This window comes from Mustela lutreola, chromosome 4 (genome assembly GCF_030435805.1).
Source record: "Mustela lutreola isolate mMusLut2 chromosome 4, mMusLut2.pri, whole genome shotgun sequence".
Lineage (NCBI taxonomy): Eukaryota > Metazoa > Chordata > Mammalia > Carnivora > Mustelidae > Mustela > Mustela lutreola.
Window position 1 is genome coordinate 172,930,911 of NC_081293.1, and position 27,190 is coordinate 172,958,100.

The 27,190-nt window shown below is 40.1% G+C and overlaps 1 protein-coding gene across 2 annotated transcripts in view; it reads right to left on the minus strand.

The window, feature by feature from the left end:
* Window positions 1–2,692: 2,692 nt before the first annotated feature.
* TSPAN12 (tetraspanin 12) overlaps window positions 2,693–27,190 on the minus strand; it is a 64,813-nt gene continuing 40,315 nt past the window's right edge. For both annotated transcript variants that reach the window (XM_059171680.1, XM_059171681.1), the window contains exons 6-8: window positions 25,674–25,781; window positions 21,421–21,564; window positions 2,693–4,304 (exon numbers count right to left, since the gene is read on the minus strand). In XM_059171680.1, the coding sequence (XP_059027663.1) occupies window positions 3,999–4,304; window positions 21,421–21,564; window positions 25,674–25,781 (558 nt within the window). In that variant the 3' untranslated portion in view covers window positions 2,693–3,998. The remainder of the gene's footprint in view (window positions 4,305–21,420; window positions 21,565–25,673; window positions 25,782–27,190) is intronic.

Below are 27,190 nucleotides of genomic sequence, written 5' to 3' on the forward strand. Positions count from 1 at the left end.
GAGTTCAGACAAAAGGAAGCTCTTGTAGCATCCCGCTTAAGATTCTTCTCGTATTGGATTTGGTTGTCTGCCCATTTTCTGTCAGGCTTTCTGAGATCAGAAAGAAATGCATACAAATTCTCAGGCTCGACAGTGAACTCTCTGGGCTCCAAACCGGAATTTACAGCTGCCTGAAGACATCTCCATCTGCAGGTCCTGCAGGCATGTCCGACTCAGTATGTCCCAAACAAATTAATTACCCTCCCACACACCCGCTCCTCCTCCAGTCTTCTATCCAGGTTAATGCCACTGCCAATGCACTAGCTACAAAATCCAGAAATTTCAGGTCTTTTACTCCTCATTCCATACTCAATCTGATGCCAGTTTTTGTGGAGTCACCCTGGTGTAATTTAATGCATGCATTTTTTTTTTTTTTTAAACTTTCATTGCCCTGGTGAGGATCCTTCTCTCTCCAGGACCACAGCAGCAGCAATCTAGTCAGCCCTCTGCCAGAGTCTGGCGTGTTCTAGAACCTGGAGTGGCCGGTGTCTACACAAGATAAAGAATGGCCGCCCCATGGGGTTGCATGATACTTGCACCTGTCTCACTGCCGCCCGTCTCTCACTCACCGGCTCTTCTGGTTAAATTCCTGAAAGACAAATCGCTTCTTCTGAAAATACGTCAATGATCCCCTGCTTAGCTTGTGAAGTGAAGTTCAAAAACCTAAATTTCACCCATTTCCTTTTCCATGGTAGCTCTCCAAGCATCCTGTGCTCTGTCTAACCAACATGAAAGGATAAGCTCCACACTTTTTTTTTAAAAGATTTTATTTATTCATTTGACAGACAGAGATGACAAGTAGGCAGAGAGGCAGGCAGAGAAGAGAAGGAAGCAGGCTCCCTGCTGAGCAGAGAGCCCAATGTGGGGCTTGATCCCAGAACCCTGGGACCATGACCTGAGCCAAAGGCAGAGGCCTTAACCCACTGAGCCACCCAGGCGCCCCGATAATACAAACTTTTTAACTTCAGAGTCATGGAATGTTCTCCGTGAGTTAGGGAAACATCACTCTTCCTTCCTGACTCAGCTGGAAAGCCACCTTTTTGGTGGAGCTGCCTTACTTCCCCTCTTCTCAGCCTCCTATTCCTCACCACGACCCCACTCACTGTGTCTTCTCCTATGAATTTTATCTGTGATCAGCACGAGCGTCTCGCCACCAGATCATACAGTGCTTGAGAACAGACACTGTCTCCTATTATCAATTCTGAATCTCCAGGAGGCTCTGAATGGACTATTAACTACTCTGAAAATAGTCTTAAATTTTTACTTTAAAAACGTAGTGATTTTTGAAAAAGAAAGCTTATGAAAAAACTCTCCCCAAAATACTTAGCAATTTTGTTTGCAGCATACCCAAACAGTGAGCTCCTTCAGCACTCCCATAGTCAATAGACTTTTTAAGGTGTCTGGCAGCTGTTATTCCAGCTGCATGCACCCCCTCCACCCTAAGAGGTCTGCGTCGACCACCCCACCCCCCCACAACGGCGTTTCTTCCTTCTCCCTAAGCCAGTACAGTCTATATAAGATCATTGCCTAAATTTATGCTGGCTGTTCTAGAGTACTAAATCAGGTGATAAATCAAAATATCAGAAGTCTAAAAATGGAGAAATTGACTTTTATTTATAATTTGAGGATTTTTTTTTTTAAACTGAAGTCAACACAATATATGCTTGTTCTTTCTGTCCCTGAGACACATCAACAAAATAAGCAGGCGTTCAGGGGCACCGGGGTGGCTCGGTAGGTTAAATGTTTGTCTGTCTTCTGCTCAGGTCATGATCTCGGGGTCCTGGGATCAAGCTCCATATGGGGTTCCCTGCTTCACGGGGAGCCTGCTTCTCCCTCTCCCTCTGACACTCCCCCTGCTTATGATGGCTCACTCTCTGTCAAAAAAATAAATAAAATCTTAAAAAAAGAAAAGCAGCTATTTGGATAATTTGACCATTATCCAAATAATTCAAATACTACTCATAGCTGTCTCAATTTTAGGTGAAGTTATGGGGAGGGGGTATTGAGGAAATTATAAAAAGGGATGCTTTTGGTTATGAATGAGCAAAGAATTTACTCAATTTTCAATTCAACCTATGGAGGAGATGAAATCTGGCAGGTGGTTTCAAATAGTGCTTTTCTTAGGCTCATTTTCTTCTAAAAATTACTCTAAGAGACTGGGATGTAAAGCATTGAGAAGATAAATTAGCATGAATGTGCATATTTTTATATTATAGAAAAAAGTTGCATTATTTATTGTTTACTCAAAAACAAACCTGAAAAATAAATGGGTATCTTTTCATCTTTCTTCACTGAAGATACATCCTCTTACAGACTAGCTCCAGAGTCTGGAAATCATAATTGTCACTTTACTCAATGATTTCTTTTTTTTTTTTTTTAAGATTTTATTTATTTATTCGACAGACAGAGATCACAAGTAGGCAGAGAGGCAGGCAGAGAGAGAAGAGGGGGAAGCAGTCTCCCTGCTGAGCAGGGACCCCCATGCGGGGCTGGATCCCACGACCCTGGGATCATGACCTGAGCTGAAGGCAGAGGCTTTAACCCACTGAGACACTCAGGTGCCCCTCAGTGATTTCTTCTTATTTCTCTCCCCTTGCTAATCCTGTTGAGTGGTAAACATGTTTATAATGTATAAAAATTAGAGACAAATTAATACTCTCTAGAAAATATTTATTGACACATTTTAATTTTCTTTCCATTTTCTGAGAAATGAACATAATACACAAAATACAGTAAAATGCACTCTCCCCATTTCAAATAAATATATTTTACTCTCGTAAAAAATTTAATAATCTGTGTAATTCACCACAGTATCTTAATCAGTGAAATAAGGCAAAGTATATCTCTAGTTAAATTGTCACTTATTTTAATGATTCTAATGGCAATTTTCTGGAGAAAAAGAACACTATTCTCTGCAGAATTATATTCGGACTTGTAGACTATTGCCTCTTGTTTGGAGAAGACAAAGATGAACTGATTTTAAAAAGTGTTGAGTGTCAGAAAGGGCCTTAGTTTGGGAGAAAGGTAACATCCAAGATTGTGCTGAATGAACTACATTATGTGTAAGCTTTCTTGTTAATACTTCCTAGAGACCAGACTACATGCTGAATTATAATGATTCCTATGTATCACACGGGCAATTTTTCAAAATTAGTGGTTAAGTATTTAAGTTAACAGTTATGTACGTAATACAAGCCCAAGATGGAATTTTAAAGTTCTATTAACAGGAAAGGTTAAAAATAATGGTGCTATACAGGACAATTTTATCCTTTTCACTCACACTTGTTATTCTTAACATTATAAGAACTGAAATCTACGGAATTTTACAGACTTAACACAGACTCTTATATACACATAGATCCCTGATCAGTTTAAGACAATGTGTTAATTTGTTCTTGTAAGTAATAAGAATATTTTAAGTAGCCAGAAAAAAAATCACATTTAGGTAGTCACCAATCTTCAGAGTTTACTTATGTATAATCTACCCACTCTCAAAAGAATATGTCACCAAATAATATAGTTCATTAATACTGCCTAATTTCCCATGTTAGAAGTTCATTGCTACTTGATACACTAGCAAGTTTTTGGAAGTAAATAAAACTTTACTGTAGCCCCAAATCCATCATAGCTTAACTTGTTTACATGGCTTCAGAAATGTTGGTCAAACTATGCCAAAGTCTAAGCCTCAAAGCATAATTGTGTTCAGTAAAAATCTTATACAGGCTATAAAGTGGGTATTAGATCTGTCCTCAGCATTATAAAGGGCATCAACCATTGTCCAGGGGGTGACTTATAAAATGAAACTTTCCCTCTTTATTTTAAAGGGTAGAAAATTCTATGCTTAGTCATTCCTTTATGGCCACATTTTTATTTCTACACATTTCTGAAACAGATAAGTGTGTGCTCAAAAATTCACAAGTCCAATAAAATGAATTTGTGGTTTCCTTCTTGGACATTCTCTACAATTCCTCCATCTCAAAGTGTGTAGTAAAGCTGTTTGCCATCGATGTGTGTTCAAAGATCCTCGACAGGCTGGGTTTCAACAGTTCCACTGAGTGACATGACAGGTGCTGAGTCGTGTCATTCTTCAGGGACATCATCTGGTCTGTCCCAGGCTCCCTTCTATCATAATAAAGAGCCCAGAGCAGAGTAATGGTGAGAATCATAGCCAAGATTTGTGTCACGCCAATGGAGACACCCAGAAACCTTAGCACCTGTAGTTGTTTGGTTCCTCTCAAGAAGGAATACATTTTCTTCCCACAACCCTGTAAAAGAGATAACACAGTATTACTTTGGGGGCGTTACAGAGGGCCAAAACAATGAAAACAACAATCTACATCAGTTCATGGAACCAAACAACTTGAATCATGAAAGTTTAACACAGTGACTCTCGATAGGGAACACCTCTGAGAAATCAGAGGGCAGATGGAGGTGAGCCTGCCCAGGGGATTTTGTTGAGCTCAGTCCTTTTTCTGTCTTCCTCACAACCGGAAATTGAAAACCACTGGCATAAAACATGACTAGAGCAGGGGTTGGTAAACTCCTTTTTTTGTAAAGGGTCAGATAGTCGATCTTTTAGTCTTTGCTGGCTGTATGGTTTCTATGGCAACTGCTCACCTCTGCCACTGTAACCAGAAAACCACCATAGACAGTATGTAAATGAATGCACATGGCAGCGTTCCAATGAAACCTCATGAACAACAACAAAAAAAGCAGTAGGCCAGATTTGGGGCACAGGCCATAGATTGCTGACCCCTGATAAAGAATAATCCAAATTTTCAAACATAATGTTTCCTTACTATTATTTGTGTTCACTGTTAGATGATAGCTCATTTGGTCAGAGACTTTCCCCCAAGGCTCAGGAATGTTTGCCCAATCTACTACTGAAATACGCTGGTGGGCAGAAGTCCATCTCTTCCCTTTCCCCAACTCCACATGCACCCACTTCTTCCCAGTGCCTGCAGAAGTACACTTCTGCGGCCGGGGATTGGGGGGGGGGGGTGGATTTCTCGTATAACATCAAGTTCTAGTTCCACCAGATAAGGGTTTGAAAGAATCTTTAGCTCCCCTACACACTGAAGACACCTGACTTCATTTGCTTGTATTTAGTTTTATGTATAAAAGACTATGGAGTACCTGTGATAGATAGAAGAGAATTCCGAAAAAAAGAGAAGAGGGGGCGAAAAAAAGAACTATAATCAAGGATCATGGGATGGCTGGGGCAAAGGAAAGGCGGGAGAATGTGACTAACAATTGCCATAAGATACTTCTCCAGTGAACAAAGCCTGGGGAACATGCCATGTCTCCAACTGAATCCCCACAAAGAAATGATAATTCATTCTTCTAAAGTGAAGTTCATTCTAAATGAAGGTGAAAATCTAGGAAAGAATTTTAGAATGATAAATTTCAAGAATTTTGAAGATTCTGAGATTTTACTCTATTTGGAAGCCAACAATTTCACTTGTCGCAGTTTCATGAACTTCTGGCAGAAGACAGAGACCAGAGACTTTATTACTCATAACAATAGCAACAGCCAGAGTATGTGGCAGTTCCTGGAGATCCGAGGACAACACAGAGACAGCCACATGATGCCTGCATACGCAGCAGGTTGTGTGATGGAGGAGAACCCTCAAGTTTTGGGAGCCCTAATCTTTCACAGTAGGCAGTAAACATACTTGTCCTTTGCTTTGAAGAAAGACATTATCTTTCTCATACTACACAGTAAATAAACCCACCCTTTACTCTGGAGGGAGACACTCTACCTTCAAGGCTGTTTTCTGTGCAAAAACCCTTGAAAAGAGGGGCGCTTGATTGGCTCAGTCAGTTAAGTGTCTGATTCTTGAGTTTGGCTCAGGTCATGATCTCAGGACCATGAGATCAAGTTCCAGGCTCAGCTGGAGTCTACTGTCCCTCTCCCTTTGCTCCTCCCCCTGCTCATTCTCTCTCTCTCTCTCTCTCTCTCTCTCTCTCATATTAATTAATTAATTAATAGAATTTAAAAACCACCCTTGAAAAGATAGTCCAAAACAAACACATCCAGTGCTTCTATTCACAAGACAAGCAGAAATGCAAGAGAATCATAGAAAATTATCTCCCAACAAGAAGAACTTGACTTTTCAAAACCTTTCTTCTGAGTTTGTGGTAACAGTGTCTCAGCCTGCTTACCCTACTGAGGCAACTACTTAAATAAAAAGAAATTAATAATTAATTTAAAAATTGCTTCCTTGTTTTCTTCTCCAGATTCCACAAAGAACTCAATTAAATAAGGAAAGCAAGACTACTGAATCAGTTTGTTAATTTGTGCATTATACTGAAGAAGAATGAATAACACACAATTCTTAGATTTCCAAAGACATTGATCAGTAACTTCACTCCCGTTAGTCATTTTTCTCAAGAAACAAAAAATCATGTAAAACTAGCCAAAGACATATTTCTGGACAGTTTCCTGGTCAATCATATAATGCAGATTAACAGCAAAAGATAAGCAAAGCATCATCAATTTTACCAAAGAGCAAAATCAAAATATTTAAAATTTAATACTAATTAACACTGGTTTAATAAAATCACTTCTCTGGCCATTTTCCTTTTTTACTATGCACACAAATATGCATGTACAGGCACATACACACATACACGCACAGACTTATTCTATGTGTTACAAAGAAAATTCACCAAAGTTCAAATACTTTTCAAAGAGTTTCCTTCAACTAAGCTCTCAGAGCCAACTCACTCTTATGTTTATGTGTAATTCTAACAAGCATCCTTGATTCTTACACGATAGACTAGAAGATCATGAACCACAGAGCCAGAATTCTGAATTTCAAATCCCTGCTCTCCTACTTATAAGTTATGTGACTTTGGGCAAGTTACTTACTCTCTCTACTTCAGTTTTCCCATCTGAAAAAGATAATAATAGTGCCTACCTATTTGGGATAGTGGGAAAATTAAGTGAATAAATATACTTAATTCTTAGAGTGGGGTCAGTCCATAGTAAGAGTCCAGGGCTTGTCAGTTTTGATCTGATGCGTTGGCCACTGAGTATTCATGGAACAGCCCTTGCTCCCAAGAGCCGTGGGGACTAATGCTGTTTTTCAGGACAGTGAAGTCATGATCTAAAATGATTTTTTGTCACTCAGACATTAGATCACTACCTTCTCATGAAGCAGAGAGGGTCACATTAAAGTGAGTTAAACTGAAAAGGTTTAGCTTCAAACATATGGAAAATTAATTTATATGGATACATTATTTAACCTCACTGCCAGTAGCAGATCACCAGATCCATCTTTAGAAAAAAGAAATTGATACAAAATGGCTGTGGCTTATGTTTAGTTAATTCCTTACCTATATTCTCAGTACTTAGAAAAAAATGGATATTTAATAAGTAAATAAACAGTTAGAATAGACATATAAATAATCTTATAATAATTAAAATAAACTTGAGAATAAAATGTAAACCATCCAAGAAACACATACGGTGATGCTTCAATCCTGTGAAATGCTTTAAGTCAATTATCGCTTGATTTTTACCTTTTCAGTAGTCACTGCTATTTAAATTCTACCCAGATCATCTTCTTTTTCTTTTGGGGCACAATGTTATGAATGAGGCAGCGTTATCATGATATATAGGTCTTCTTATTAGCATAAGATCTCCTACCCCTTTTGAATAATTCATTCTAACTTTAAAAAGCTATAGGAAAGGTAATGTTTCTTTTTCCAATCTGTGAGTAAAATCAAGCAGAGACTGATAACTACAGTCTATTGTGTTTTCATATTTTGGCTTTGGGGAGAGTCTGTTCTAATTATATTTTAAACAACCACGTTTACAAAAAAGGGGTAGTAAATTATATCATCTGGGATGGTTTGGGAGATGTGATATACTAGTTAACACTGAATGTGCTAGAGTGGTAGGGGACTTTGGAATTAATGAGCTCAACTTTTTAACCTTTAAAAATATGGTTAAAAAGCACTTCCAGAACAACATCAGCAAAACTGGCAGCGAAAGGACCCTCAATAGTCTCTCTTCCATATAAGCAATGAAAGAACTAGCAAAATCAACTTTTTTAGAACTTTGAAAATTAACCAAAGTTTGTACCAATCTGAGGAGCATTATTCAAGAAAAGTACCTAAGTCTCAGTCAGATAGGCCAGCTTTGTCACATTTTAATTAGCTCTCTCCTATCCCCTCTACCCAGCCCTGCAGTAGCCTTGAAAATCAACAGCCCGTAATTATGGTGAAAACCAGTGGCCTGGAAGCCAGAGGCAACAGAATAGGATTGGAGCCCCTTCAAAGCCCCATCCTCAGAGAAATGTCATTATGTGTCCTATCTCGAGGTTCCCTGGAAGACCTCACTTGCAAGCTGTTTTACTCTGAACCTGAGTTGGAGCACCACCAGCCCAATAGCCTTTTCCCTGAGGGTGTTTGTCAAAAACAACCAGAGGAACACTGAGGTTGCCTGAGGCAGCACATAATAACTGCACACGAGGAGCAAGCCAAAAAGCTTAAAAAGAAAATCTGGGGGAATGAGAAGTCCCCAGAGGCCTTCACAAAGTTCTGGGATACTTGTGGGGATCTGCAAAGTTACACACCTGAGTTGAGCGGTGCTGCTGCCCAGGGCTATGTCCATGCTTAGGAAAGACCCAAAGGCACTAAGATCTTACCTCTGGCTAAATTTGAAGCTCTGTACACCCTTGCCAGAGACTGGGAGGCTTACTAGTTCCAGGTAGCAACTGACCCCTACATTAACTGAGCAGACTTCAGTGGCCACACATGACAAAGAATACAGAGTTCACAGAATTCGTTCAGGAAAGTTATTAAGGAACAAGAAAACAACAACCACAACAAACTCTGGGGTTATTATTTAAAAGGTCTAGTTCTCAACAATAACAAAAATTACAAGATGTACAAAAAATAATAATAATAACAAGAAAGGATGGGTCATATACACACAGAAAGAACTTTCAAAGAAAATGTACTTGTAATGAAAGGAATTCCCTGCCTCAAGAGACATCCTGTCCACATTTGAAAACACTAATACTTCAACGTTTCCTTATCGGAACCTGTCTTCTTCTTCTTCTTCTTTTCTTTTTTCCATTTTTTTAAAGACTTTATTTATTTATTTGTCTGAGAGAGAGAGCGAGAGAGCGAGCAGCAGGCAGAGAGCGAGCAGCAGACTCCTGCTGAGCAGGGAGCCCAATGCAGGACTCAATCCCTGGATTCTGGGATCATGACCTGAGCCTAAAGCAGACGCTTAACCAACTGAGCCACCCATGTGTCCCTGGAACCTGCCTTCTGAATAAGATGTGTTGGTCCTGGTTCTGCTCTCCAATGATCTCTTTTCCATAAAGTGGAGAGCGGTTATCTGAAGCCATCACTTTCTCTTGAACTACTCTCTTCTCCAAACTAAATATTCCTATTTCCCTCAAGTTTTCTAAATATATACACTGCATCAGCCTACTGAGCTCTTTCTGGATTGTGCTGATTTGGTCAATGTTACTCTGAAAATAACACTGATTTTTAACTAGAAAATGCAGTACAATGTTCAGACACTGATTTTTAACTTTAAAAAACTAGAAAATGCAGTACAATGTTCAGACAACCAAGACTGTTGTAAAGGTTTGGATTCCAAGCAAAAAGCTTTTCAGGTTCCCGAGAAGTGTGGACGTGAGATTGTATCATATGACACAGAGTCAGGACCTAGTCTCCTTCCGGATCTCAGGTTATAATCCCTAAAGACTATTTCCACATGGAGGTGGGTGATGGTTGCTTATTCAAAGCGAACGTCTTAGGTTCCTTAATTTTTTATAACAATAGTTCAGCCCTATCACTACCTCACTTAGTTTAAAAAGCACATAGATAACCCCTCAAACCAGATAGAATTTTAGTATTTAAGTTTGTCATTAAAATTCGTTAAATAGAGGGTGTTGCCTGGATGGCTCAGTCAGTAGCATTTACCTTAGGCTCGATTCATGATCCCAGGGACCTGGGATGGAGCCCTGCTCAGGGAGCCTGCTTCTCCCTCTCCCTCTCCCTCTGCCCTTGCCCCCTGCTTCGGCTCTCTCTCACTCCCTCTTTCTTCCTCTCCAATAAATAAGTAGAATCTTTAAAAAAAAAAAAAAAAAAAAGAATTCCTTAAGTACAAATCTCTCTATACTGAATACAATTCTATATTTTCTGATGATGACCAGAAGGCATTGTAGCAACTTGCCACATATCAAGCTTCATGCTGAATATCAGTGAATCATTTACACAATTACTTAAAGTTAGAGATTAACTTTCCAAAAGAGCATTCCTCTTCTTGAAGACAGTGTTTTCCCAGATTCCTATATAAGCACTGTGCATAAGCACCGCCCTCCTCCGCCACTCTAGAGGCTTCGTAGAAAGAGCTCCAGGGCTGATGGTCCCTTCCACACATCATCCTCATCAAAGAGATTCAATCTGAACACAAGTTGGGAGCTTATTTTCAGCCAGTCAGATAGTCATACTTAAGGTTTACACTTTTCAGTGAAACTTGGACACTGTTGTTGAAAAACAAGACACCAAGTTTAGAGAAAAAAAAAAAAAATACAGATGTGCCTCTCTATACATTCTATTGTACTATTCATAGAGACTTAGTTGCATAAACAAACATTTCTGTTGAGTGAGTCAAAGAGGAAACATAAATGTTAGAGTTCAAAACTGCATTCCATTTCACAAAGGGGGTTTTATTCCGAATTGGAAAGAACTGAATTACACTTACTTGCTTTTCTCAAAAATAAAATAATCAAAGTTGATTTACCTTGAATATTTTTCTTCCTAAACAAAGCTATGTTAGTCCTACATTAATAACTTCAGAAAATTCAAAGGTATGAATAAACATAATGGCTAACCTACTTTACTTGCTGAAATATTAAAATTCTGGTGAACTGTCAATTATAAATAATAACAGTACCTTTTTATCAGAGAAAAAAAAATCCCTAATCCCCCCATTTCCTAGAATCTGTTGGAAGGCATGTCAGGAGAGCTCATTTCCTCTGAGGAAATGATATACTTGAAATTAGGCTCTGATCTATCTCCAAAATGATTTTCTAAAATTGGAAGAACCCCTTGGCTCTTTAGTACTCAATATTCACAGCCCACATTAAAAAAATTAGGCAGACTTGTAATCAGCTTATGAAGATAAGGTATAAATAAAATCTAGGTGCCAATATATGCCAGTATTGATATTTTTCTAATGGATGTTTGGTAATGACTTTAAAGTTTGAAATGACTGTGTTATTTATCAGGTACAAATATATAATCTTCAGCCTTATTTCTTCTAAAATCAAAAAAACTGAATGCAGTTCATGAGTCCATGAGATTTACACACAGGTTGGACCAAATGTTCTCCACTGATAACCATAAATGTTGCAGGGAAAGAAATGTTTCTTCAAAAAAAAAAATTAAATAGCAAGTAATAAAATTCACCATGGGACTTCCTCTTCTCTTAAGAGTAAGGTTAAGCAAACCCATGCATAGGAAATGCAGTAGAAAAAGTCTTCCTATTTCTTTTTTCAAAAGATTTAATTTTAATTTTTTTTTTTCTTTTGAGAGAAAGACACAGCAGTGCTAGAGCATGAGAGAGGTGGGGAGGGACAAAGGGAGAGGGAGAAGCAGGTTCCCCTCTGAGTAGGGAGCCCAACTCTGGGCTGATCCCAGGATGCTGGGATCAGGACCCGAGCCGAAGGCAGACACTTAACCAACTGAGCCACCCAGGCACCCAAAGTCTTCCTGTTTCTTAATGACAGTCCCTCATACCTTGTTTCTTTCTCACAATATTCCCATTGCATAGACAGAATCACCAAATGTAAAAGATTGCATGTACAGAACAGTTTTTGTTTTTACAAAAAGACGTGGTTGTAAAGAGACTCTAGAGTCAGAAAACCCAGACAGCACCGTCCTGGCCGGTGAGGCCCCCTCCAGCAGCAAGCTCTCCCTGCCGGAAGGAGCACAAGCACATTTCCAAGCTCCTACTTCAAACAGTGTCTCTCTTTGGGATCTCATTTGGCCACCTAAATTTCAACTGTAAGAAGGGGGAAGGTGTTAAAACAAGGGAGTGGGTAATCACGTGACGTCCCCAAAAACCTTGACCTGAAAATCTACTTTCAGCAAGCACAAATACATATAACCAGAAAATACATACTATTCTTCTATTTACTCTCAGAACTGGGTGCAATTTGGCTGGTTAAAAATCTAATCATAGATCATTAATTGTTCTATTTACTTTAATAAATACATTCATAACTTACATTTATCGTCATTACTGTCACTAGCTACCACCACGCATTGAAGATTTGTGTTTATTATTTGCCAAGTGGTTTGCTGAGAGTTTCTCATTAAGAAGCTCCATTTATCTTTGTACTACTAGAATGAGGTAGGTACTGTTATTATCTCATTCTACAAATAAAGACATTGTGGTTCACCAGGGAAAAAGAAGCTACAAGCACTCAGCTTGTCCCTCACCAGGTATCCCACATCTCCAAACTTTAGTGTCTAGGGGCGTCTGAGTGGCTTAGTGGGTTAAGCCTCTGCCTTCAGCTCAGGTCATGATCTCAGAGTCCTGGGATCGAGCCCCGCATCGGGCTCTCTGCTCAGCAGGGAGCCTGCTTCCCCCTCTCTCTGCCTGCCTCTCTGCCTACTTGTGATCTCTCTCTCTCTCTCTCTCTCTTTCAAATAAATAAAATCTTAAAAAAAAAAAAAAAACTTTAGTGTCTAAAAATACGGGGTTTGGAATCATATAGATCTGAGCTCAGTCACTGACAAGCTATGACACGGGGTTGGGTCACTTAGCCTCATATGCCTCACTTTTCTCATCTGTAAAATGGAGTTAATAATACTGCTCCTTCAAAGAAACATTTTAGAGCTCAAATAAGGCCATGCATGTTTACAGAGCTCTATCACCGTGTATCTTATTTGAAAAATCCAAGGTGTGCTTTCCAATCCCTAATTTACTTTATCTTTCAGCTATGACTTATAGTATGTCATGTAAACAGGCGCTGTTCTAAGGGTTTCACAGATGTTAATTCACTCTCAAAACAAAGCCTGAGCAGGGTACTTTGGTTATCCGCATTTTGCAGCTGAGAAAAAAAACAAAAACAGAAACACAAAAACCTTGCGCAAGGTCACACAGCTAGTAAGGGGCAAGAGAAGATTTAACCTCCAAAGTCTTCACCTCTGAACCAGGCTTCTTCACTAAGGAAACTCGTTCCAGGACACTGCTTTCCATTTCTCCTCTGCCCCCAATAGGTGGGTCTCCCATAGGGGGTTCATTTCCCAACCTTGTCCTCCAGTGCAGATCTCACACCATCTCTCTGTGGGATCTCATCTCCCGCCATGCACTCACTGCATCATCTACACTGACAATACCTGTAAACTGTTAGTCCCCCTTCCTTAGTTTTCCTCACTAGTGATTCTTCACAGTAATCAGTGTCCTCTGCGGGAACACAGCCTCCCAGCCGGAGACCCCACTTCCCAGCCTCCCTTGCAGCTAAGCAGCGCCAACTGAGCCTTCCCAACAGAACGGGAGCAGAGGCGACCAGAGCTGCGATGAATGTGTTGGATGCTCTCCTTCCCTCGCGCTCCTTCGACCCCCAGACTGGAACTGGAGAAAAAGAGGAGCAATTTTGGAAGACAGGTATTATAAAAAGATGAAGCCGTCTCACCATCCTGGGTCTCTGGATGAACCCATGCAGCAGAGTTGCCCAGCAGCCTGTCCCCCGTCCCCTCCCCTACCACCAGTTTACGGTTTATGAGACAAAAATAGACTCCCACCCTATTCAACTCATTGCATTTGGAAGCAGCTCTTTCCCTGTATCGTCCACGCAAAATGCACATCTCTGCCCAAATCAGGTCTACGGCGTGCCACCTAATCACTGCCATGGCTCGCGTGCAACCGTTTCCTAGCTCTGTTCCCCGCCTGGAGATCCAGTCCTCCCCTCCACTCTGCTTCACAATGCCCACAGAATGATTCTGAAGCACAGACCTAAAATTGTTACTTTGGGACGTACTTCTTTCAGGTCAAAATATTATAAATGGCTTTCTTCTGCGTCAAAACTCTAAAGGCAACATTTGCAAGCCTTCATTAACGGGGCACAAGAAGAAAAGTGGAACAGTGAAGAGGGAACAGGAAACCTACAGTGGATCCATGTCCGAAAGAGAGGGAAAGAAAAGAAGAATACATGTGTATACCTGAGGCAAAACTGGCAGAACGGTTAGAAGCCCGATTAGATCAAGCGAAGCCCGGAGATGAAAGGAATTTTCCCCTACCAAGCACTAACGGGTCCTGCAGGGCTCTGGATGATAGAACAGACATCACCCCAAGTCAGAGGCAATCCGACCCCCACCGGCAGGTGCTGAGGAGATAATGGAGTCAGCCAAGAGGCAGGAGGGATTGTCTTTGACTTCCTATAAAAGAACCCCGAGAATAGAACTTCTTGGGGATAGTCCATCTAAATAACCACGGAGCCTGAAAGCTGCCTACCATTTACTATCTGGGCAGGAGGTCGTGTGTGTGTTTATCCGAGAAAGGAGTTTCATTATTAATAAATCAGAATCCTGTGACTACTCAGGGCTAAGCCTTCTTTTCATAATAATGCCTCAGATTTGTGAACGTGCTTGCCTTTCTGTTTGGGAACTACTCACAGGATTCAGCATAAAATGCCTGTGGTGGCCGGGCAGACAGGGCTCTTCCTCATGCACCTCCTGCCTCGTCCAGCCCTGGCAGGGGGCCCTCCTCACCCCCCGTGCTCCAGCTGAGTTCCAGCCCTAACTTCGCACCATGGCCCCCTCGCTTGCAATGCCCTCTTCAGCCCATGCCTTCCAAATATTTTCTGCACGTGACTAGCACCTGTTTATCTCAATGAATGACGAGCCCCTCTACGTGCTCGCATTGCATATCTCTAACATAAAGACCGTGGCGATCAAAGATTGCGTACCCTGTGTCTGGCTCCTTCTTGTGCCCCAATTTAGGTTTATCTAGTTCCTATCTCTTATTCTAGCCATTGATGTATGGATCATTACTATACAGACTCGACTAACTTTGTGTTAATGCAACTGGCCAGCCCCTGGCGGGGGGCCCTAAACTGTTACCTCTTCTTGTGTCCTGCCTTGAACTTCTCTTTCAACACTTAGCCCTCATTTTGTTTAGCGTGTGTGTGTATGTGTGTGTGTGTGCAATTTCCTTGGTTATAAGAAGAATCCTACTAGTTGTTTAAGAGCCGGCTTACCTGGGAGAAAAGTCATCAATCTCATACTTATGTAGAACTTGCCAGAAAGCGAGACCCCATCTCCCACCAACTCTTTTTGTATCTTCAACACTCTGTCATGTCTCTACCACAGAGAATTGCTAAGAAAATGGTTATGTTTAGGATGCTGTGTGTGATATAGTATTGACTCACCTTCTAACTGTTCAGAGGAGAAGAGTGTTAGCAAAAAGTGTTGAGGGCTGAGATGTTGCCCAGAAAAAAAAAGGGAGCATAGATTATAAAGCAAATGCCATTTGCCAACAACAGAGTATAAAGGAGATAAGGAGGAGCAGACTTCTCGTCTGTGGGAAAGCAGCACAGATTCATGACTCTCGGCTCACACAGGAGATAACAGACAACAGAGAGAGCAAAAACTTGAATCTCCTAGGGAGGAGGTTCCTGGCTGGTACAGTCAGTTAAGCCTCCGACCCTTGGTTTCAGTTCAGACTGTGATCTCAGGGTCCTGAGATCAAGTCCTGCGTGGAGCTCTACACTCAGCACGGAGTCTGCCTGAGACTCTCTGCCCCGCCCCGCTTCTGCTCTTCTGGGTGTCCACCAAAACATGAACCATCACGCATGGCGCCCTGCGAGCTGCCTCCACCTTGAACTGGGGTGAGGCAGGGCAACATCTCTATATGTCCCTGTACCTTCTGTGACTGCTGCAGACCTATATATACTTGTCACCATCTGGGTTCCTCGTCCTGTAAACCACGGCTCAGAGAGATCACACCCCTGCACTTCCATGCTCCCTGCCCTTCTCTCTCAGCCTGTTTATCGATGTTTTCTGTTACTCAGAGAAGAAATAAACACCTACCACCTAAAGAGGCAGAAATGGTTTGGGGCAAAACTACTTGGCACAAAGGGAATAATCATAAAGAATATGCGCTATTCAAACCCAATACCACACAGAACATGCAAAGACTAAGGGTCTAAAAGGAAAGTGTTCTGAAGGCACTCAGCTGTGCGGAAACCGTCTCTCTGTCCAGCCCTCATATAACCTGCTGTGAATACCATTTTTCTGAAGAAGCAGTCAGTATCTTTTCATAGCGGTCTTTCTTCTAACTACAAAACAAAGACATGTGTCTACGGGGGCACATTTTACTTTACTCTCCATTCGTCTTTGTTTTCCATTTTGAGTTGGTCCATTTGAAGTAGGACCTGTTGTGAACCTGTCTACTTCCACGCATTTGTCTTGAGGGGGCACACAGAGGACGAAAATGGCATTTCAGTCCCTTTGAGGAGATGTTCATGCTTCGTTTCGTATCTGCGGTGACAAACACTGCAACTATCTCCACAACTATGGTTCTTCACGCTTTGAGGTATAAAAACCCCAAGAAAAGCTGGTGAGAGCTATGGATCCTAGTCACAGAAAAAAATGCACAAAAAAATAGTGAAAACAATCTCAGTGGTATCACCTTTCCCTTGAAGCCCGTCCAACAAGAGCATAGGTCCACAGGCAAGACTTTCTCTCTGCTAGCCTTCTTTATTTTTCTGTCTCTCTGGGTTTTTTGTTTTGTTTTGTTTTTTTACTCCAGATCAGGTCTAGACAGAGACCTTTACTAACGATACGGTAGACGACTCAGCAGGTGAGAGAAAGAAGAGGCGCATCCCAGGCCTCTATTCTACCAACTTCAGCTTGGGGTCTGATGTTTTGCGGTTCCACAAGCAATCCCAAAGAACAAGGTAGTAAGTAGTCAGTAATCACTAGGGTAGCCCTGGGTGGGATTTTGCATTTGTAGTTTCTTAGGGTAAAAAAAAAAAAAAAAAAAAAAAAAAAAAAAAAATTCTTCAGCAGATCTTTGCATGGCTGCGTCCTTGGCATCAAATGCTCTCAGTTCAAATGTCATTCCTAAAAGAGTGGGTTCCTAACCATTCTAAGTAGCTCCCTCGCCAATAAAGCCAGCCTCCAGCATATGACCCTGTTCAGAATCTTCAAAATGCTTTTACCACTACATGAAATTATTTTTTATTGCTGTTTTTAATCTTGCTAAATATTTATCATCCTAACTAGAATATAAATTATACAGGACAGATTTTTATCTGCAACATTCTTGGCTGTATCCTCAGCCTTTATAACAGCACCTGGGGCCCAGGAGTCTCTCACAAAACATTTGACTTCATGAGTGTGATGGAACCAAACTGTTGATCAGAAATAGTTTCATCTGTGACTTTTACAACTACACGTCTCTACAAGTGTGTAGCTCATTACAGGTATTGGAGGACCTGTGTACCAAACCCAACAATACTTCTGATGGGAATGTTTCTAAAATGTGCAATTGCCGCTGTATTTCTGCTCTGTCATTTTTCACAGGTTTCAAAAGTGTCATAAAACATTATTGGGTCAGGGACCATGCAGGCCACCAGATGGTTGCGAATGATTTATTTCCTTGATTTCAGACTACTGAAGAAAGATTGCAGGAAGAAAGCCAGTTCTTATCTCTGAGCTTACAGAATAGGAAAGATAAAAGGGACCTTGAAGTTCATCTAGTCCAGATCCACTTTTAATTTAAAAACCCATTCTACCCGCCAATGACATGGTTATCTGACCTTGACTTTAATATTTTTAGTGATGAGACACTCATTATTTTACAAGAGAACCTGTGTCACAATCGGACGGATTTTGATGAGCAAGGTCTTCCTTCTATTGATTCAAAATTTCCTTCCTCTAGCGTCTGGCCCTTGGAGCAACAATGAGTAAGTCTAGTTCCTGTTCTGAGTGATGAACTTTGAAATATTTGAAGACATCTAAAATATCTCCCCTTAGTCTTTGCTACTTCAGAACAAGCAACATAAATACCTCCAGCTGTCCCTCACTTGTCCCTCCCTCTAGACCCCTCATCTTCCAGGTGGATGGTCTCTGGGCACTCTTCAATTAGGAAACATATGTTCTCCAGGGCAAAGTAGAATTAAATCTTATTTTTAATGATGGATTTAATTGTACTTGTGCCATAAAGCTACTAAGTGATCCACTTTGGTAAGTCAACTATGCATATAATTATGCACTATATTATTACCAATACCAGCATCTGTTATTAATTATAAAATGTAAAAGCAGACTTACTCTGATATAATGAACCTCCATCTCTGCGGGAAGTCTGTCTACAGAACATCTCGTAACTGACAATGCCAGCTTGCTACTGAAAGTCTTTTGATGAAAAAGCCTTTCAAATAGTCTGGTTCCTCAACTGGCATGCACACAATCCTGTGGCCTCTTTCAATCTCGAAATTCATGGATTAAGCAATTATAGACAGTCCCAAAGTAAGGCATTCCAGGACAAATACTACTCGTGGAAATAATCTAAGACAAACTAGTAAAAACAAATTGCATTTTGACAGCAAGAAAATCCTATCAGATGTTTAACTGAATGCTTTCCAACTAAAGAAAGTACAATCAAAGTGACTCTGTCCATATTCAGACTTTATGGGAAGATCTGGTAAATGGATTCATGTTTTGCCATTCTTATCAATGCCAGTTGTAATCATATTATCAATATTAATCACTAAAGAAGGTAGAGATTATTATATATGGTGGTGTAGCCCAGTGATTTCCCATATTGACTTGCCATTCCTAAAAACTAACAAAAGTTCACACTAGGAAAGTGGATAGGTTTCCATTCACATCTATATAGTAATCACCTGTGTCTTTAAAACCTAGTGGTGAGTTATAATACATTTGAATATCCACAATTGTTTTTGCATTTAATAATATCTTGGAAATATTAAGCACTGTTTTATTGTGTTTTCTGTTTTCTGGAATGAACAGGGCTTTCACTGTTGAACTTGTTAGTTGACTGTCCTTATTTCAGACTTTGAGAAGAAAAGACGTAGCATAATCATGAACTCAGAGACATTGACCCAATTATTCTTTGGTTATCTTTTCAAATAAACAACCTGAGTGATTCAGTTGTTTCAACAATTTTTGTTATGAGTTGAGCTGTGTTTCCCCCAAATGCGTATGTTCAGGTCCTAACCCCCAGAACCTCAGGATGTGATCTTATTTAGAAATGGACTCATCACAGATGTAATTAATTAAGTGGAAGTTGTACTGCAAAAGGTTAGTTCCCTAAAGCAATAGGACTGGTGTCCTTAGGAGAAGGTAAAATCTGGGGACACACTGAAACAGGGAGAATTGCATGTGAATGTGAAGGCAGAGTTCGGGGTCATGCTTCTACAACTAAGGAAGAGCAAAGATTGCATCCAACCACCAGAGGCTGACAGATGGGCACTGAACTGATTCTCCTCACCCCTCTCAGAGGGAGCCAAGCTTGCTAACACCTTGCTCTCAAGCCTTCGAGCCTTCAGGACCACAAAGCCACAAAGACCTGCTGTTTAAGTCACTCACTTGGTGGCACTTTGTTACAGCAGCCCTAGGAAACTAACACAATTCTGAGTCTCTTAAAAAAACACTTGGCATGCTTCTCTGTGGCATGTCTTCGGAGCCAAAAGCACTTTATTTTGGATATGCTTAATGAGGCACAGTCTTGTCCTCTGAGATGAATTTTTTAACAGCCAAAAGCTACTCGTATCTAAGATATAAAGAAGATAGATGATTTGTGTATGTAATCCACCATCTTCTTCAAATAATACACACCATAAATTAATGAAAGTGATTTCTGTGCAACTCTGCAACTGATTTTGGCAGCCTAAAAGATGGTTTGAACAATAATAGTATTTCTAGGGAAAAATGTATAACGTCCTAAGGTCTTGAGATAGGTATAAAAATGCATGTTTTATAAATCATGACATTCTGTTTTAAAGTTTCACTCTTCATAGCTATATTATATATACGTGTGTGTGTGTATGTGTGTGTGTGTGTGCGTGCGTGCATGTGTAGGTATGGATGACATATTATGCAGTAGGAGTTTTTATGTTATAGTAAGCCAGAGTTTTTTTTTTGGTTTTTTTTTTTTTTAAAGATTTTATTTATTTATTTGACAGAGAGAGATCACAAGTAGGTAGAGAGGCAGGCAGAGAGAGAGGAGGAAGCAGGCTCCCCGCTGAGCAGAGAGCCCGATGCGGGACTCGATCCCAGGACCCTGAGATCATGACCTGAGCCGAAGGCAGCAGCTTAACCCACTGAGCCACCCAGGCGCCCAAGCCAGAGTTTTTCAATACTGTTTTCTGATATCCAGATGCTTGACTGGAGATGTTTCTGGGAAATGATCCCAGCCCCTCAGCCTGAGAGCTCCCTTCCATCTGATTTGCCTTTTGCCCTTCCATTCTAGCTCGAGTCTGCAATGAAATTTTCTGTAATGTGGCCATGTCTTATATCTGCATTGCCTAATACAGAAGCCGCTAGTCTCAAGTGTCCTTTAAGCATTTGAAATGTAGCTATTTCAACTAAGGAAATGACATTTTCATTTAATTTAATTTTGATTTAAATAGCCATGGGTAACTACTGGCCACTGTACTGGATGGTATAGTTCTACATTTTAGTTTGAATTCAGATTCTACTGCTAACAAAGTTCAAAAACTCACCACTAAAAATGAAGGAGTAGGAGAACTTCTGATAATAAAGGAATAACTGATGATTTGGATAAATTCTCCCAGGAAACACAGACATGCAACTTTCTTGGGCATGGGATGACTGATTTTAAACCCAGTGAGCATCTAACTCCATTCAATCTGCCAACTACAACTAACATCGCTGTTCCTTATTAGCCAGTAGGGGGAGCTGAAGAGTAGAGGACAGAATTTTCCCTGGAGAGCGGTATTGATTATTTTTTTTCCCTACATGTGTTTTAGTGGAGGCCCTAAAATACATATCGTGTTTGGGAACTCCCAGCCTTGTCTTCCTGAATATGCAGAGTTCTTTACATACCCCTCATGGACCTATTTTCAAAGGATCCTTAGGAGGCAAGAGAAACTGGTTCTAGACAATACAGTTTAAAACCCAGTTGAGTCTAAACATGGTCTTTTCCAATTTCCTTTGTTCATATGTGATAAGGTTCGGATTTTTATACTGATTTTTAGCTTTATGCTGTTTCTCCACATAACCGAGAAAAATTTCAAGGGTCTTTGTATTTAGAAGAGGAGAATTTCATGGCCATGTTGTTGATCCTTTATTTAAAAGTCATTATAAGAAAACTCGTATACATGATACGTTAACCACATATGACCTTACCTCTTGATAAAGGTCACTGAGATCTTCCTGGTGGGCCTGTTTGGAACATCCTGGGAATTCCCTAACACAACAGGAATCCGGGGGCCAGTCCATCTCTGTCATTTCCAGCCAGTCAGTGAAGTACACCACTCCACAGCACTTAAACTGCAAAAGAATGACTGGTCAGGCTCAGAAACTACACAAATATTTTCTTAACTTACAGAAGATTAAACGTTAGATTTCTTGAATTTTTGTACCCAGAGCTAAAACTCATTTCTGTCATCACCTAAAGATATGTGTACATTCTATACTGACGACAGAAATGTGGCAAAGGGCTCCATAGCGGAACAATTTCGAACAATAATGCTTATAACCCAAGAAATCAGATGAGGCATGGCTGAGTCTCCCCCAACTGTACAATCCTCTCTAAGTGATCATACAGCAACAGAGTCATTATGCACAGTAACAATTAACTGGATTATTACAGTTCTCATTAAACCTCTGGCCACGAAAGAACAGTTGATCTGTTCTAATCTGTTTGTGTATCACCTACTTACCAATTTAACTGCTTAACAAATTCAAAGATTAAAAGTTTTTGTAATCTCTGGAGAAAGAGTTATTGACCAAAACCACACATCACAAAAATGACCCAACTTGAATTCATTAACCAGTAGATTTTCAAAAATGTTTGAGACACAAACTCGAGTTTAGCAACCACATTTTTATTTCACTGAGTGAGAGTCTTGAAATAAAGTATTGTATTCTCTCACCATAAATCCCGAAGAAAAGATGTGCCTTTAGCTTGAACGAAATTGGATTCAAGAAAAACTACACTGTCTTCTGTTCTTTTTTGTCTCATTTCACCAAGTTTTAACAAAAATTTTCTCTGGCCAAAGTTTAGAAACACTGCTTAAGGACATATGTAGATTAGATTCAGAATAATTAACCATGATAATTTTCTGCCCTTGGGTGGAGGGAGTTACTCTTCCATATAGTCAAAAACAAGAACTCTGGGCAATCACTGAGAAGATCTTTGCCAAGAGTGACTGGCTCTACAAATTATGTAGCCCCACAGACCAATCTGTGTCCAGGATTAACACCGTATGATAAAATATCACAATCCACCATTTCAAAATCCAACTAAAATCAGCTATGGAGAATTCTGAACTTCTTGTGTAAAATGAAACAAAGAAAATACGAAAAATGATTTTATATTTTTCATTTGCCTAAATATCTAATTTTTAAAAAGAAAACACCATTTTAAGAGGATTATAAATGATGAACTACTGGTGTTATGAGTAATACTAAAATTTTCAGAGAAACATTTTTTATATTTTTAGTATTTTCCTTTTATAAACTTGCTCTAAAAGCTACAGACATGCCATAAACATCACACATTAACTCAAACATAATTTAACATCATGCATTTTACATAAGTCATTGAATATCCATAAAAAAACATATGTAGTTAAAAAGACTTCACTTTCTAAAAATCATAAACTACTACATTTCCAAGCCAGGCTTTTTAAGTCCTTGCACTCAGAGAACACCTACTTCTCTCATTTCCTAAGGACATGTGTTTTCCTATGTTGATGACAAAAGTACAGTTCTTGGAACTCAAACTCCATCCACAATAGAACAGCCCATTTATCTGGCCTCATCAAGAAATGAGGGGCTCCACAGAAATGATTTTTCCAAATAACTTAAGCATATCATGTTCAGTGTCAGATTTTTTTTTTCTTTTAATAAGTCACTGAGATATTTTTTCTTGTTACATAGTTGTTTTTGTCAACAGAAGATAGTAGATTGGCAGTGAAATTTTCCCTACAACTCCCCTCTGTGAACCCACTATTATGCCACACACATGACCATGATCTACATTTCCTTGCAGTTTTCCCACCTCCTTTAAAATCACATTATGAGATAAAGCCATTCTTGCTAGCATCGTGTCAAACTGGAAAAAAAATACCGCCACCATTTAACCTACAGCGGAAGTGAGGTTTTCACAGGTCAAACAACTTGCGGAGACCACAGGCTAGTGTGTGGCAGAGCCTATTTATTTCAAAGCTGGTTCTCCAATCATTAAGTTAAAATAAACAAGTAAATACATTTTTTTAAAGATTTTATTTATTTATTTGACAGACAGAGATCACAAGCAGGCAGAGGCAGGCAGAGAGAGAGGAAGGGAAGCAGGGTCCCTGATGAGCAGAGAGCCCGATGCAGGGCTCGATCCCAGAACCCCGGGATCATGACCTGAGCTGAAGGCAGAGGCTTTAACCCACTGAGCCACTCAGGCACCCCAAGTAAATACATTTTTAAAAATCAGTTTTTTAGAAAGATATTTAAAAAGATCCCTAGGGTTCATCTGAAAGTCCTTGACAGTGAGGTCCATGCCCAGAAGTGCACTGAAGGAGTCATCAGGACAACTGGGGCCTGATGAGGTCACTTTTAGCTCTACAATTTATTGCAGGAGCCAGGTGTTGTGAGCGGAACTGTGTTCCCTGCCCCCAAAATTCATGTTGAAATTCTAGCTCTCAAAATGTGACCATATTTGGAGATAGGATCTTCACAGAGGTAATTAAATTAAACCAAGGTCACAAGGATGGGCTCTAATCCCATATAATGGATGTCCTTATAAGAAGAAGAAATTTGAACACAGACACATATAAAAGAAAGACAGACAAGGAGAGCTTCTCCTTGTGAAGACACAAGGAGAAGACTGCTCTCTACAAGACCAGGAGAGAGGCCTCCAAAGAAATCAGCCCTGCACACCTTGATCTCGGACGTCTAGCTCCCCAAATTGTAAGATGACACATTCCTGTTGTTTCAGCCACCCAGTCTGTGATCATTTATTTTGGCCGCAGCCCTGACACACTAGCATGGGAGCCTTTAAAAAATCCGTTCAGGGTGCCCAGAGGTCATCATCCTCCTTTTGTGTGAAATAGGTCTATGATATGGAGGAGGGAACTTACCACACAATAAAGCTAAAAACATACATACTATCATTTGCAATGTTATACATTGTCTATCTAGATGGAGCCCCTTGAAAAAACTTCTTTTTTATCATGGTCTACATCAGAAACCACAGAAAATAAAGAAAATCTGAGCAGCTTCTATCCAGGGCAATAGCTGAACACAGCTTACTATAAATTCCCTAATGTCTCATCTATTTTCCCTTCATGTTGTTTTTAGTACAAATGAACGGTAAACAAACAAAGCCAGGAAGCATTTAAATAAATAGGAAATCTGTGTTACAATGATAATTTTCACCATCTCAACAACGGTAACACAAAGAGCCAAATTTGGCCATTATCCTGGACTGAAACCTCTGCCCATATCCCAGATAGAGTAACTGGGCAGAGAGTTGGATATTCATCCTGTAAGACACTGACTCTCACATGTCTTGTGGCTCAGCTCAAAAACGATGGGAAAGAAACAGGTATACTTGGTCACCCAGGAATCTCCAATCACAAGGAAACAGCTTGGGAGAAGAGCTTGGTTTGTAGCCATACCAGTGGTGAACTTCAAGTCACCAGATTTTAAAAATCTACATATAGTCCGTGTTTGAGAAGATGAATGCATGCGAGGCTCTATGGAACTTAGGAAGAAAAGCAAAAAGAACCTATGCTTTATCATGCTATCGTCAATAAGCGTAAGCTAAATGAGATCAAACCCACAATCCCATTTAATCTTCTCAAAAACCCAAGAAGGCAAGTACTGGTCTTATCCCTAGTTTACAGATGAGGAGACTGAGGCTGAAAGAAGCTAAGGAAATTATAGAGGTTCATGGACTAGTAAGCAACAGAGCCAGAATCTGAACCAAGGTCTTTCTGACTAGAAAACTCATACTTTTAATGATATACTGATGCTTAATTCACAAACGAGAGCCAGTATTTTTTAAAACATTGTAACTGTTTAAAATAAAGACAGCTCTAAAAGTCATGAAAACTTATCTCCTCAAATAAAACTTGGATGTTTATCAAGAAACGTTCAGAAAGAGGAAATTTCACAGTAGTTTAGCAAAATGGCTTTTAAGAAATTCTTAAAATATACGTGGACCACGTGAAATGAAGGGGAAATGGTAAATACAGGAAGAAAAGCAGGGCATGGTGTCACTTAAGGAATTTCTCAATAAAGAATTACATCAGTGGTAACTGAATCACAGGCTTAACTTTTCAGTGCAGAGAAAATGACCAAAGCCACAGCTTTGAACATGTGTTTTGAAAGTATGCCACTTATTCCATACCCTCTACCTCAGAAGTTGTAGCACTTACCTCTCTCTGGAAAAAATTCCAAGCATGAGTAAGCCACCGGTATCTAGGTAAGCCATAATTTGTCATTCTGGCTTTCAACGTGACCATGTCTGACCACTGAACCGGGACCTGGAGATAACAAACAAAATATCACAACTGGAACACACAAACACACACATTCAGACACACAAACATTCCCATATTCCCAAAAACAATTGCTCCCCCACTCATACACATATTGGAATGTATTGCAATTAAGAAATACTATTTTAAAATTTGTATTTGTTTGCGGCCTAAATTAAGCTCAAGGTTATTAGCTACTTATGAAACAATCTCTATGTGTAGATGTTTGCAGTAAATGAGGAAGTTCTTTACATTAAGAAAAGAAAAAAAAATAACATCATTTAATGCCAATGTCAAGCTGAAGGAAATCACAAAACAAGTGGTTTACTGTACGTCCTACATGTTTGGCTGAAGAGCTCCTCATAATAAATGATCCCAGCCCAGAAATGCCCTTGGATCTGATTCCATAATGCTATGGAGTCAGTCTTTGAAGGGACTGCAGGGGGGCCTGCGTGGCTCAATCAGTTAAGCATCTGCCTTCGACTCAGGTCATGATCCTGGAGTCCTGGGATAGTCCTGGATGGTCCTGAGATGGATCTCCATGTCCTGCTCCCTGCTCAGCCTGGAGTCTGCTTCTCCCTCTGCCTCTCTCCATGTTCCTGCTCTCTCTCTCTCTCTCTCAAATAAATACATGAAACCTTCCTAAAAAATGAAGTGACTGCAGATTGTAGTACCAAAAATAAAGGGATAGGAATTAAGAACGGAAAGAATTCAGCTCAAGCCATGCCTCGTTCTGGAATAAGTGTGCAAATATCTTTCCCCAAACTGGATTTTGGGTGCACGCTAGAAATTTATGAAGAATACCTCACAAATTAAAGCACTTTTTGTGCTTCTAGACCCACGTCACCAAGCACCGTGTCCCTTAACAGAGTGTTTAATCATGGCAGAGCTTAAGGTACACAACACAACATTTGGCTGAAAATCCAGTCAGCGCATCACGTGGTGCTTTATCTCCAGGGCCCTGGGGGGAAACTGACGCATACACATCCTCGTCTCCCCACACATGTGGTATTATGTTTAGAATGCATAACTGGGAAACTGGACAGACATCCATATCTGATGTATGTGGTAATACAGACCAGGCTTAGCCAAGCAAGCCTGACGCTAACTTAAGATTAGGACTATTTTGCAATCTTATTTTAAAAATAGCAGTATCAGTATAAGTAGCTTAAAAATTCCTGACCACAAAAGTTTTTTATTGTTTTCCTTTGTTAATTCTCTTTTTTTATTACTTGGAAATGTACATACAAAAGAAAACATGGTAACACTTGGGCACACAACTTTGCTCCTTTAGCCTGATTGTGCGTACTTCATGTTCACATGGTCTCAACAAAATTCAGGGAACTAAACCAAATTTCAAGCTACTCACTAGACATTATTTTTTCATATCTCTTTGAGTCTATAAAACTGGAAAT